The sequence below is a fragment of the Rutidosis leptorrhynchoides genome, chromosome 5, assembly GCF_046630445.1.
Source record: "Rutidosis leptorrhynchoides isolate AG116_Rl617_1_P2 chromosome 5, CSIRO_AGI_Rlap_v1, whole genome shotgun sequence".
NCBI lineage: Eukaryota > Viridiplantae > Streptophyta > Magnoliopsida > Asterales > Asteraceae > Rutidosis > Rutidosis leptorrhynchoides.
This window is the reverse complement of record NC_092337.1, coordinates 440,389,844-440,405,571: the sequence shown is the minus strand read 5'-3', so window position 1 is coordinate 440,405,571 and position 15,728 is coordinate 440,389,844. Positions and strand designations below refer to the sequence as shown.

The 15,728-nt window shown below is 33.9% G+C and overlaps 1 protein-coding gene and 1 pseudogene across 1 annotated transcript; both read left to right on the top strand.

Moving 5' to 3' along the window:
- The first annotated feature begins 1,861 nt into the window (after positions 1-1,861).
- On the top strand, positions 1,862-2,674 carry LOC139850098 (uncharacterized). Its single transcript, XM_071839689.1, has one exon. It carries the CDS (start codon positions 1,862-1,864, stop codon positions 2,672-2,674), a length of 813 nt encoding a protein of 270 aa, XP_071695790.1.
- Positions 2,675-5,404: 2,730 nt separating this feature from the next.
- The window catches only part of LOC139850573 (mediator of RNA polymerase II transcription subunit 10b-like), a 264,036-nt pseudogene continuing 253,712 nt past the window's right edge, over positions 5,405-15,728 (top strand).

The following is a 15,728-nucleotide window of genomic DNA, read 5'->3' as shown; positions in this document are numbered from 1 at the left end:
CTTATCGGAACGAAAATTACAAATCAACTATGCACGTGAATTTAATATAATATATAATTAATTATATAAATTATATATATTATATTAATATTTAATTATGTCGACGAACTACAAAACAAATCAAATGTGAGCTGTCATTTAAGCTCATGCGATCGCATGAGCATACCAAAGAAACTCCATGCGATCGCATGGAGGCTGGATCCAGAAAACATCTATAAATTCAGTCGAATTCGTTCCATTTTTTTTCACATATATTACTCCGTATAATATTTATTATTATTATTATTATTATTATTATTATTATTATTATTATTATTATTATTATTATTATTATTATTATTATTATTATTATTATTATTATTATTATTATTATTATTAATAAGATTATTATTAATCTTATTATTTTTATTGTTAGTGTTATTATTTTTGCGATACAAAAATAATAATGTTCATAAAATATTACGACGGAGTGCTGTCCAAGTAATTTTCAAAACGAGTTCCAAGCGAGCTAGAGCTAAGGAAAATATGGGTTATTACCAAGGAGGTTATGGGTAATGTTCGGGGGTATTTTTGTGAAGCAAATCTCGTGTTTATCATCTCCGATGCGTCTACGTGCTTTTCTACAATATTGTATATCAATATTAAACAGTGAGTTTCATTTGCTCCCTTTTTAATTGCTTTTGCAATCTATATTTTTGGGCTGAGAATACATGCACTTTATTTTTAAACGCAATGGATACAAGTACATACTAAATTCTACACCGAGTTTGAACCAAAAATCCCTTAGCTTTGGTAACTAGTAACTGCCGGTTATAAGAACTGGTGGGCGCGAGTAGTAGTATATGGATCCATAGGGCTTGACATCCCCGTCTGTTCCAGGTATAGAAACCCTAGCCTGAACTATTAAACAGACGTATGCTATTTGTGTTTAGTACACGTTGGTTTGCGTGTATTGTACATGTTGGTTGCATGTATGTTAAAACAGGGGTACTTATTATATAGACGTTAAAGTTTAGTTACCAGGGTGCTCAATCTCGTAGAATATTTTGATAAACATTTCTGGATGAAACAACTGAAATCTTGTAATCCACTTTTATATACAGATTATGCGAAACACTAAAACTATGAACTCACCAACCTTTGTGTTGACACTTGTTAGCATGTTTATTCTCAGGTTCCCTAGAAGTCTTCCGCTGTTTGCTTACATGTTATACAAGCTATGTGCATGGAGTCTTGCATGCTTTATTCAAGAAAACGTTGCATTCACAAAACCATCATCATGTATCTATTTTGACTGCATTGTCAACGGAAGTATTATTGTAAACTATTATTTACGGTGGTTGTCTATATGTAGAAATCATCAGATGTCGAAAACCTTGGAATTAAATATTCATTTATGGTATGCCTTTTCAAAAGAATGCAATGTTTACAAAACGTATCATATAGAGGTCAAATACCTCGCAATGGAATCAATGAATGACGTGTTCGTCCATATGGATTTGGAGCGATCGTCACATAGAGAAATAGTTGTTACACAAAGCAAGCCGGGTTATGGCAAGCACATTGTAGAACAACTAGCTTAAGTTACAAGGGTCCACAAAAAAGATACCATTGTGGCTGGAGTGTTAGTGGTTTGTCTCACAATCGATCGAAGGTATGGAAAATAACAAAATGGAAAGATGAACACACGTGTTATGGACACGTATCATAAAACAACAATCGTTGTTTAACCTCTAGCTTAATTGCTAGTGAAATTGAACATCAAATATGTTTAAACGTTGCTTATCCTGTTGCCAACATCCAAGCCCAAATAAAAAATACATGGCATGTGGATGTCCGTTACGCCAAAGCATGGAATGCTATGCGTATTGCAATCGAACGATTGTTTAGAACTTGGAAAAGTAATTTTATTCAATTACCAAATTATATAAATGAATTAGTTACTACCAATCCAGACACAATTGTTGTGTTTGAAAATGGACCTGAAATTGAAGAAGGTTTTGACACCTTTAAATTTGTGTTTTGGGCATTCGGTCCAGCCATTAAAGAATTTAAATTGTGTATTCCAATGATTTGCATCGATGGCACCCATTTGAAAGGTAGTTATAAGGGTAAGTTGTTAACAGCGGTTGGCAAAAATGCTAACAATCAAATTATACCCGTTGCCTTTGCACTAGTTGATGAAGAAAGTAACGAAAGTTGGGTTTGGTTTTTGCAAATGCTCCAAGAAAATGTTATTGGAAACGAAAAGTTGTGTGTCATCTCTGATCGACACCCAGGTATCTTACATGCAATGGGTGCTCAAACATATGGTTGGGAACATAGGTACTGCTTGCGCCACATTCGTAGCAACTTGTTGAGCAAATACACTAAAGTGAAATCGCTCAAACACTTGTGTTGGACAGCCGGTTCAACAACAAATCAAATATTGTACAAGAATTCCTTCAGAGCCATCAAACAAGCTAGTATTGAGGCTTGGCAATATTTGCAAGATGTCGATGTAGGCAAATGGACTGTGTATAGGAACAGACAGAGGAGTCGTTGGGGTAACACAACGACAAATATTGCTGAGTCCCTCAACAATGTGTTTTGTCATGCCCGTATGATGCCGATCAAAGCGTGTATCGAATATACATTTGATTACACCAGACAACAATTCTACGATCAAAGTTGAGATGCAAGGCTATGTAATTCACCACTTTCCAAGAACATGTTTAACGTCTTTAACGAACGGGTAAAAAGAGCTCAACGTTACAAAACAACATGTTATCACGAACAACAAGGTATCTTTAAGGTTTATTCAACTTATCAAAGAAGTAGTGAAGGTGGCACCGATTACACAGTGGAGTTTAAAGAGAAAAGGTGTTCATGTGAAATTTGGCAACACTAAAGATTACCTTGCTCTCATGCCATTTCCGTATGTAGCCATCTAAACGAGGATATAAATAAATGCATCAGTAAAAAGTATACAACTCCAACATGAAGAGAGCAATATAGCCATCATTTTAATCCACTAAGAGATGCGAGCTACTGGACACATATACAATGGAACATTATGGCTGATCCATCAAGATTGATTAAGCACAGGGGGCGAAAGCAATCAAAACGTATTAAGAACCAGATGGATGAATGTGAAAAGCAAAAACCAAGGTGTGGTATATGCAGGGTTGAAGGTCACAACAGGAACACCTGTCCAACTACTAGAATGCCATAGGTTTTCATTAGTAATTTGTTGTATTTTGTTTGTTGCACTTTGTTTATTGTACTTTGTCTGTTGTAATCGCTAATTATGTTTATGAATAAAAAAGTGTTGTTGAAATAATGAAATTGCATGTTACTTATCTTATTCAAGTTACTAATCTATTACAAGTAACTTTAATTTATAAAAGGTTTAGGTGCATAATAGTATTCACCATGACTATCATACATCGTATCGAACTCAAGTGCGTCTTCAAAAACTCCAAATAAAACATACAACTCGATATTTTCTGAAAAGTATACACGCTTTCCCTACTAATGTATACCATTCTTCATCATAGCACATTGCTTCGGGTTCAACAACTCTAGGTTTGTAGTAGTATATGTCCATTGAACGTGGATTCTTTGGTAGCTTTTCTCAAAAAAACTCATTCAACTTCTCCTTATTAAAACCCCGAACATCTACGTTATAAAACGTCATTTTAGGCCCTTTAGAGAGTTCTGTTTTGCCATCATTCCGTTCAAAATCACAATCATGATACACATCAATTGATACGTATTTCAGATCCATTTTTGTTATGTGTTTATGAAACAATCAAAATTCACTTTTATAATCGTAAATCTACACATTAATCCGAAGTTTTAAAGTTCGGTTTCAGACCTTTCAGAAAAACATGCAAAACCGATGTTTGAAACTTCGGTTTCTCAGGTACTAGACTGTTACCTATTACCTTTTACTGTTACCTTTTACTGTTCGGCAGCTTTTACTGAAATCGAATTTTGAAATGCCGGTTTTCAATTTTAAACTACTCTATATAAACCGACATCTATTAGAAGAAATGGATGTATCACTCTCTTCTCCAAACCTAAATTTTCAATTTGTAAACATGTCGCCAACTCTTGTTCAGATTAATGTGTATTGGAATGGCCAGTTTTCACCACAATTCAAGTTTTACTATGGGTACAAATATAAGTACTTTTAAAAAGTGGATGTTATTCAATGGACAATTTCAAAAGTGTTTGAGTGGCTGAAATAAAACACTACGGTAGAACACTCAGGCCTGATGTTTTGGAATGAAGGTAAAGGAAAATTCGAGCATCTTTGCGAGGAAGATTAATGGAATTTAATCAAAAACGAAGCAATTGTGAAAAACCAACCTCTTCCATTGCATCTAATTTAATTATGTGTTAAATTTCTATGTGTTGTATCTGTTGTTTTTGTTTTTAATTATGTTTTTTTTATTTTCAAAAAATTATAATCGTGATTTTGATATTAATAAGAGTGTTGTTCAAAAAATTTGTATTTTGCATCAAACTACTATTAATATTATATTGTTTATAATGTTGTTATTGATTTTAAGGTAACAGTAGTAAAAAAAACTATCAAATCTAAGTTATTTAAGTAAATTAAAGGTTAAAAAATACAGAAACCCTAAACCGAAGTTTGAAACTTCGGATTTGACCAAAACCGAAGTTCCAAACTTCGGTTTTGGTTTTCTACTGACACCTCACCCAAAACCGAAGTTTCAAACTTCGGATTTGGCAAAACCGAAGTTTGGAACTTCGATTTTACCATTTTCGTAACGTTTTTTGATAAATTTCCATTTTTGCAAGTCTGGTTAAAAAAATTACTATTTTAAAAAAAAAATCCAACAACAACGGTAACTGAGTCACCCCCAACGTACAAAAAACAGAGTAAAAAAATTACATAAAGCCAAGGTTGGAGAATTCGAATCTCGGAGAGATCTCGTTTGGACTTTTTAGGGAGATCTCGGCATCTCGTAATAATCTCGGGGAGATCGCGGACGTTGACTTACGTTGACTTTATAGTTTTTATAATAAAAATATACATAAAAACATAAATATATGTATATTTATATATGTTTTTACAAGATTTTACAAAAATATTCGAGAAATGAACGAGAAAATCTTCAAAATTACGAATTTGACAAGAAAATCTTACAAATTACCAAGAAAATCCGATAAATCGCGGCTTTGACTAAGTTTGACCCCGTTGACCGAGAAATCTCGGAAGATGAACACCTTGTCTCGGTTGCCTTCTAAAAACGAGATCTCGGGGGAGATCTCGGGGAGATCTCGAGAGATTTACAACACTGCATAAAGCCAAAAACCTAACTTAAAACCCAAATCGCCTTTAGGCCCAAATGTATAAATAAACCATTCGATATGCACAAAATAGAACGGAATGAAATCTTCACAGACGACGGTAACAGCAGCGTCCGGTGGTAATGGCACGATGAATCTCCAAAGTAACGACGGTTCTCCGGTTGATCCAAAAATTCCGGCAACTGCGTCATCATCCGAAGATCTGAAGCATAACCTAAATCAAGTCATAAATTCAATCATAGGAATCCTAGCAACAACTCATCAGCTTTACCTCACTGTTTCTTCCTTTAATGTTTCCTCTCAATTACCACTTCTTCAACGCCTGTAAGCACTTAATTATATGTGTGTGTATATATCTAAATGATTAACCTTGTATTTATGTTTATATGCAGAAATACACATGTTATGGAAATGGATAACATGTGGACATTGGCGAAGAAGTGTAACATACAAGTTCCTATTGAAGTACTAAAGTAATTCATTATTATTAGGGTTTATATACAATTTTTTTTCGTGTATGGACATATTCTGTCTTTTGTTGTATATCTGTTGATTTTAGAATTTTCTGTATGAATGAATTATGTAGTTTGATTGATGATGGTTTGGATCCGGATTAATTCACCAGAGATGTATTGAATAGTTGCATTGCTAACAACCAGATCACTAAAGGCAAAACTGATGCCTTCAAGGTTTGCACCATCATTCTTTATTTCAGATTATCAAAAAGTAAATATCTTTTTTGTTGTTGATGTTGTTGTTAGAAGTGTGTTTCTTTTTTTGAAAGACAAGTATTTGGAATCGTTGACGGGGAATAAACCACCCACCCGATCATTTTCCACGCACACACGCGTTTTCATGCAGAAAGCCAAACCACATTATAGGGACCCGATCCTTAAACCATCCTATAGTTAAGTTGCTAACTAAGAACAACTTAAGATGATACTAGTTTACTCTTTGTATCATCTTTGGATACACCCTCTAATTGCTTAAATGATTCATTAGCTATAGTATAAAACCATTGGTCACACTACATTGGACACCAGAAAGTTTAATAGACTAATTGAAACTGAATCTAAAACTGAAAACTGAAATTATTTTGCATTTTATGCAAGATCTTTGAATCCAAGTGAAAGCGGCACCCCTGGGCTTCTTGTAAGCTTGTCAATTAAGAAAAAGTAATCAAGTTTATATGACACTAAACCTGTGCGGCACCACTTTTTTTCCACCTCCATTTCTAAATGGAAAATGGAGCTAATGATAGATCAGACATATGAGATAAAATTGTAAATGTCCCGAACAATACTTTTTTGTCAGTTGGAAAATTTTAGTTGCTGTTATATTTTGTCCTTGAACTAGACCTGCCCTCAGTAGTTCTGCTAGGTTTGAAGTTTATTCAATTACATTTTCCCATATTGAGCTGAGGACTATTAAGTTGGGATTTTTTTTTAAAATAGTAATTTTTTTTAAACAGACTTTCAAAAATGGAAACTGTATCAAAATCATTTCGAAAATGGTAAAACCGAACTTCCAAAGTTCGGTTTTGGTTGAACCCGAAGTTTGGAAGTTCGGTTTTGGTATTTTATTCCTTTGGTCCGTTGAATTGATGACTAGATTGGGGACGGTGGTAAAACCGAAGTTTGGAACTTCGGTTTTGCTTTAACTTCCAGCTACCCCATTTAATGTATTTTTATCCCCCATAAATACATATAATCCGTAAAAATTAAAACTGGCGAATGAAAAAGGGACACGTGGAAACCGAAGTTTCAAACTTCGGTTTTGGTATCTGTATAAATCCGAAGTCTGTAACTTCGGTTCTCACACACAAAACTCATCCAAAGCAAAAAAAAAAAAAAATTTCCAAAACCCTTTTATTTTTAACAAAAAAATGGCTCAAACGAACCAAGTACGTGCTAGATCGGAGCCGATTGATAGTTCTTTATTGTTTTTACAAGCGGAAAGGAATCATAGATCGTATGCGGTATTTACAAAGAAGCTTGACGAGGAGACGTTGATCAAACCAAGAAGAGCTGATCTGAGCTTTTGGAAGCATATTTCACGGCTACCAAACGAAAGAATTGATGAGCGGGTGCAGGTGTATCTCGATAATGTGGGTTTGGGTTTAGTTTGTAAATTGGGTAATCAAAGACTGGATTGGTCACTTGTCACTAGAGTATATATTTTAGCTATGATGGGTGGCGTTCTATTTTCTGATTCTAATGCGTATGATGTCCCTTTGAGTTTCTTTCATACCATCTTGGACTTGAGTCCAGCTAATCGTATTAGTTGGGGTAGTGCGGTTCTCGCACATCTTTATAGAAATTTGTGTAAAGCGGCTACAAACTATAAAGCCAAGGCCATTAATGGTTCGCTACTTTTAGTACAACAGTGGGTGTATGAACGAATTCCATCCCTCGCGCCAATTCTAAAAAATGATGTACGAAAGATTCCAGAGGACATGCCACCGAACCAGATTCCACTTATTCCAGTACCCTATGGTTCTAGGTAAGAGATCATTGTAACGTTAAACCTTTAGTTATTGTAACTATATTCATTTGTATGTGTTATTCATATGTAGGTGGCATGGTAAACGGACTAACAAAATACGCCATCACATGTATTGTCTACGGTTCGCTCCCTACTTTCGACATTAACGCCTAGACAGATAACATTTATTTGGTGTGAAACTATAGAAGCTATGTTAAAGTCAAAACATTTATTAAGTATTATAATATGTTGATGCAGTTTATATGGCAACCCTATGATGATTTGTTATTCGCCCGACTACCCGAGCAGTGCGCAGCTGACAGACCCTTATGGTCATACCGTGGGGCTATTATATTCTGGGCTACTATTGAGACACATCTAACCGATCGGGTCTGTAGGCAGTTTGGATGGGGTCATCCAATTCCAGGTGTTGAACACTTGCTTCCCGGTTAGGCGCATCATCATCACAACACAAACCTTTGCATGAAAAGAAGTGTTGATATGAGGACTATTGCCCCCCAGGTCACGTACATCGCACAATGGAATGACCGAGCCAACTGTTTATTTGTTGGTAGAGATGACGGGGGTGTTAGTAGGGGTTACTATGACTGGTACAAGGCTCGCACTGTTGTGCACATTACAGATCCAGGAACCGACGAGGGTACCAACACATATCCTAATTGGGCAGGGACTACGAATGTCTATGTAAGAAACAATTGTGTGATATTTTAATTATTTATAAACAATATCCTCACGATCGATAATATTGGTTTACTTTTAACTATATACATGAGGAAGGGCTTTGGAGGATGCAAGATATGGCATTGGCACAAATGCAACCAAACAGTCAACCTAACCCGCAAGCATTTTATGACATGCCACATAACCTACTTTCATACGCGCATCACCAAAAGCCAGGTGCTCCATTTTAATACTATCCGTTACAAAACTTCGAGTTCCCGGCTTATGATTACGGTGATCAGGCGCATTATCATGATCCTCGCCAAACCTATCCTAACCCTCAAGACACATACAGTACCCCTCGAAACACATACACTACCCATCAAAACGTCTACAATACCTATTAGAACGTCTTCAACAGCCCTCCAAACATATACAATACCCCGTTGAACACGCATCTTGGATCATCCTCTCGGACCCCTCAAGAAACATATCATGGATCTTCCTCTCGGACCCCTAACCGAACATATGTAGGTGCCTCGTCCTCTCGAAGCCCTCTTGACGTGAGTGTTTCTGATTACCAACTTGAGGATGAGACTGTCGAGGATTTAACTATGGGCGATGATGAAAACCGGTAACAAGTACCGCGGAGGAGTCAAAGGCAAACATAACCAATAAGGTGTGGAACCGGTCATCACCTATGATATATAAGTGGGGGACGTCATGGTCATTGATTAGTTGTATTTAATTATATTGGTTGTAATGTTTATCTTTTGAACTTGTTTTAATAAATTCGTTGCGTTTGTGATATACATTTAGTATCGTTTTTAAACAAAACTAACAACTAGTTTATTTTAAATAAAAATAACAACATATAACAATAGATTATTTAAAACAACAATAACAATAGTTTATTTTAAACAACAACAACAACAACACAATTCTCTACGTAGATCCACCGTATTTAAAGAACACATTAATTAACGCCTTGCGTGTAATGTTAAGGATTTAAACCTTCACACTAGGGCAAAAGATAGAGCAGTTTTGTAGCACCAGAACAGCTCCCTCACGTATGCCTTTTACACCTTCATACTTCCTATGTACATCATCGATGATCTTGCTAGATACTGTTCCTCGAATAGTACCCGTAGTGTCCTATTAAACATAAATGAATATAGTTACATTAACCTGTTTTAGTCAACGCAATACAATTATGAAAATATACATAAGTTAGTGATGTAAACTCACTTTGAGCATTATAGAAAGATCACCGACAAAATTTTTCTCACAAGTCTTAACAACACCAATAACTTGATCAGCTGGTAAAAATCTACGTTGTCTCAAAATGCTTGCTATATCAGATCTACCTACAGTTACAACAATACACATAAACTGTTGGCTTACGGTTTCAGAAATAAGTATACAATTTTGTTGTTTACCTCCGTACGGATATGCAAACTCCACCGCGTGTAGCCACGGATCCAGTGTAAACGAATCATCCGCTTCAGGTCTGTTGATTATTTCCCTTACAAAATCTTGCGTACACATGTCATCCACAACGTTATTCTCGTTATTTCGAAGTTCATACGCATCTTGAAAAACACCAGCGGGTCCAGGGATTCGGTAGGATAATTTGTTCTTTTTGTTAGACCCGGAACCGCGAAGAACAGGTCGTTGTGGTGAAATAGGTTGCTTTTATTTTTGACGGTTAAGTTGGGGGACTCTAAAGGTCGGGGGAATGGTGGCGACTCAGTGGGCACCAATATGGTTTGAATGAGTTTTGAAACTGATACAGATTGAGTGAGATCGGAATCATCAATATCAAGTAGGTATTCCCATCCATCGTTCTCATCATTGGCCATTTTTTTAGAATGTGATTTTGTGTTTTTTTTTAGTTTTCAACTGCTGAATTCAGTGAAATTTAAAACTCAGTTTGAGGTGTTTGAAATGTGGTTGTGTTGTATGTGATGTTGTTATTGAGAATGAAGTTTCAACTGGTATAAATAGATGTACAAAAGCATAGATTACGACCTGCAAAAGCAAGATTAGGGTTAAAAGTAAACAAAAAATGGCAGGACCAAAACCGAAGTTTCAAACTTCGATTTAGGGCACGGGTGGATAACCTTGTACACATGTCTGCCAAGTCACTGTGTAAATGAATAAAATACCAAAACCGAACTTCCAAACTTCGGTTTTGACCAAAACCGAACTTTGGATGTTCGGTTTTACCATTTTCGAAACGATTTTGATACAGTTTCCATTTTTGAAAGTCTGTTTAAAAAAATTAATATTTTAAAAAAAAATCATTAAGTTGGTTCTCAGTGAGATAAATGATCTCTACATTACCGTTTTTTTTAATTATATATTTCTCATTGCAGTCAAAGTATTAAACTAAAAAAATTGTAACTCGGATTTATTTTCGTTGCATTTTGTGCATGATATCTGCATATATATCATATATTCATATGTACATCTCACTTCTTATTAAGGGTTTGCGAAGGCATCTTCTTGAACAATTTGAACAGGCGTTCCCTGATGAAGCTAAAGATTATAGATGTAAGTCCCTATAGACTAAAAGAAGTATCATCCATCAGTTTCATTTCAATGCTTTGATCTTAGTTTATTGATAGTATAATTTCCTTTTAACCAGCTATAAGTGGGTTGGTATAACTAGTATAACAACCCTCATATTTCCATACTTGAATTGACTAATTTGCCTATAGGGTTGTTATCCATACGTAATATATAATTAAATTCGACGTTGATCAAATATTTATTTTTAGTCGACACTTTTTGTTAACTAAAGTTTACACTAATTATATAAAATAACTTTAGTTAATATTAATATTAATGCGTATTATATTTAAAACTATATGTAACATAATTATTAATTAAATGATAAGTTATTTTAATCATTATATATATTTTTAGCTTATAAAAAAAATAAAAATAAAAAAAAATAAGATTTTTTTTATAAATTAAATGATGAGCCCATGAATTTTGACTAAATATTTTCAAAAACAAAAACTTATTAAAAACATTTTTAACATGTTTTTATTATTTTGTCAAAATTGGCACCTTTATTTTATTATTTTTTTTCTTTTCACCAACCATTTTTTACCTATAAATACATGGATCCTCATTCATTTTTTTCTTGCCAAACACAAAAACTTAAGTTATTCTCTCAAAACCTTGAAGAAAATTTGAGGTACTTTCTATGTTTATTATTTTTTTTTCAATATTGTCATTTATATTTATATTTATTGTATATTCTTTGTAAAATTCGAAATTAATTATGTTTATATGTTATAATTAGTATTATAAGTGTTATGATGCATAAAAATAATTTTGATAATTTATGGAATATTATTTATAATTAAATACGAATTATGTAGTGTTTAAACGTAAAAACAATGTAAAATCATAATAAATACTTTTAACCAAAAATAAAATATATATAATTTTTTTATGAGTTTTTAAAACTTATATAGATCTGAAAAAAATTATAAAAATAATTACTTGGGTCTAATTGGTATTTATTATATAATTAAACTCTATTATTATGTAATTCGAAGGTAAATTAAGAATAAATATAAAATAATAAAAAATATTTTTTTAAATATTTTTCTACAGGTTATTAGACTGATAGAAACTTAAAAAAATTATAAAAATAATTATTTAGGTTTATTTAGTAATTATGTAGAATTAAAATTGTTTTGTGAATACATTAAGGGTAAAAACAAAAATAAATACAAAAATATAATAAAAACGTTTTCTTAAATTTTTCTACTAATCTATATGATTAACTAAGACTATAAAAATTATGTATGTAATTTTTAGATATTTAATTTATTATTTAGATATTTTTGAATAATGTTCGATTAATAAAACACTATTATTTTTTAAGTAATTTAGGTATTTATTTAAAGGTAATTATATTTAATATATATATAAGACATACTGTAACACCGGCCATTTTTTTTTTTTTTTTAAACACAGCGGAAGACTTTATTAACAAACACACTATAAGTCGCGTCATTACATTAATCTGAGTAATTAAGTTTAAGTTTACACAACCGTGTTACGTTATCACAAAACATTATTTATACAAAAGTCCACATCAGAGTTGGGTTGTCAAACATGTCTTTTGCAACAGCACCCATCCCGACTAGCAGTACGTAAACCTGCAAGGGGAGAATATGTGGGGGATTAGCGCACCGCTAAGTGAATGGAATCTATCTAACAGATATAGCTTAAGTCACACACAAGCTATATACTAACAACAACACATGCTAACTATCAACTAGCATACAATAAGACAATACGAGGATCGGCGGCTTGTACGAGCACACGACTCTCAGCTGATCGGGCCTGAGTCTACCGATAGTCCCTGCTACTCAATTCACAGTATAGTTATCCAGATGCAGGGGATGCATCATTCACACTATACTCCACAATCAGTAGCCTATGGACCCAACCTCCCCTAGGCACCGTTGACCTCATACGGACTCTAACCTCTCCTAGGTACGGTCTCGAGTCCCCAGTCTCCCTAGGCCCGACTGGTGCCATTCACACAGTGTACACATAATTCACATACAACATCAGGCATACTATATTATTCTAACATGGCAATTTCTACACTATGCATGGTAAAAGAGTCAACCACAGTAGCATGATATGCTACTTAAACTCTATCCGGAGATAGACCCACTCACCAATTACCAGCAACTGCTCAGTTATTATTTCTGAGCTTCCTCCTTGTCCTTATAACCTGAGAACAACACAAACAAAGTTAATATACATATTCAATAAATAATATAATCATTTCATATGATTAACTAGGTCATAACACCATATATTCATAATTTTATGAGTCTACATTATGACTCCATTCAATAATGGCATACAGGTGCGTGCAAAACACGACATACACACTAAAACTCCTTTTTCGACCTAAAAACAGTTTGATCTAGTTTCTTAAAAGTTCACCATTGAAAAGTACTCTTCAATACGATTCCAACGATATTTGATTCATCAAAAACGGAGTTACGGTTTGAAAGTTACGCCCGTTTCAATTTCATAAAAGGTACTGTAGCAAACACTGTAGCAACTGGTTCAAAGCAGCTCGCTGTTTTTACGATTTTTCCCCCAAAAAACTCGATTTTTGAGCAATTTGATCAAATTTTAAGCACATGGAAGCTACTAAACATAGATACAACCTATTTCTAACATCTATTGATGTTTTTAAACATCAAACAACAAGATTTGAGCTAATTTCTTCAAAAACTCATAAGAACACTAAAACTCAATTTTCAACAAGATTAATACATAAATCTTTGTAATACTTACCTTAAGATGATCACAAGAACACAAGGAATCGATTGCTAACTTCAATTAATCCAAAAGCTCACAAATCAAGTTAGGGTTTATGATCATGGATGCGTTTGGTATGCGTTTGTATGTGTGTGTTTATTTTGAGAAAATGGTAGAAGAATCCAGGACATACACTTAATATTGGGTTATAAACCCATACCCCATATCACACGGGTATTTACCAGTTATCTAATTTCTTTCGTACTTAATTTGGCAACCCTAACGGAGTCCAAATTAAATAAACCAACATGTTCTGGGACCCTTGTCACAAACTGGTCACAACACAATTATAATAAAACACTAATAAAATAATTAAAATAAAAGCACTTAAGACCAAGCACAAACCCTTAGGGCAAAATAGACAACTTACAACTAGCCCGGGTTTCAGTCTGTTACACATACTAAGGTATAATAACTAAATATTAAATAAAACTTAGGTTATATTATCACATATATAATTATTAAGTACATTAATAATTCGTTGTGTGTATACACCTAAAGTGAAGGTTAATCAAAGATAATGTATAATTCATGTGAACTTCATCGCTACTCATGGTCGTAAGTGAATGATGTCTAGGTTGCCATTTATGGGTAAGCTTGTGGATCTCGAATGCCATGACTTAGATTCTGGTCAAGAATCCTGGGCCCCCGGTTACATCTGGTCATTCCTGACTTATTTGATAGCAACGAAGTTTGAGTAAAGTTATACAACGTCTTGCTAAAGATTAACCCGAACTTTCTAAAATTGGAAAATTACTATAAATGAAAACTTTCCATAAATAGTAACCTTCCGAAAATGGAAATTCTTTAGTGAACCACTACTATCAATATAGTACTATATACTATTGTCTGTTAGGCAGTGTCTGATCATACGTTCTATCTCTAGGTTGAGATCTCGGTCACGTCCTTCCGTTCAATTCTTTCGTGGAATACTCTTTTGTGCTACTAAGGTGAACTTCATAGCCCCACTTTTTACTGTTTCATAACTGTTTTATAACTTTTGGGGTGAGACACATGCTTGCTTTATAACTGTTTTACGCTTAGACACAAGTACTAAATTGTTAACTATGCTGTCATGCTTTGATTCATGCTAAATCCCTACCGTAATATCGTTAATTGCTACGTTTAAATGCAAACTTAATTATTGTGAGTAGGCCTATTGAGAGTAACGTCTCTAACCATTCGACCGTTGGTCTTTGGTTACATAATAATGATTCCACGACACTGACAGTACAAGGTGTCATAGGGTAAACTTGTTTAGTAGCGATATTACAAAATGCAGCAACACTTTTAGATTGATATTTCTATATCAATCAACTTTAAACTAAATCTTGTGATCTAAAACTTTGGATATTATTTATAAACCTGTGAATTTCACTCAACCTTTTTGGTTGACACTTTAAGCATGTTTTGTCTCAGGTGATGATTGAGCTAGCTGTTTGAAACTTTGTGATGATAGGTTTGATGCTTGCATGGAGTCCACATCGCATATTATATTTTAGTTCATAAACATTTATTTTACGTTTTAATAATAATGTAAACATGTATTACTGCTTCTGCTGTTTTATTAACAAAGGTTTTATTTAAAAAGTCTCATATAGATTCGTTCTCGTTTATACAACTGTGTTATGATATGATTGGTCACAATTACCCCTGGTCCATTATGGGGGGTGTGACAGATTGGTATCAGAGCAGAATTGTTGTAGAGAACCAGGATTGCATTTTATGTGTGCCTTATACAATTAGGTACCTTAGCAATGTAGGACTACAACTTCCTTTGACTATAGTACCTTTAATTGTTGCCTTTAACTGTTAAATGCTACACTATACTTTAGAAACTTTACTTATCTTTGAATGCCGAGTCA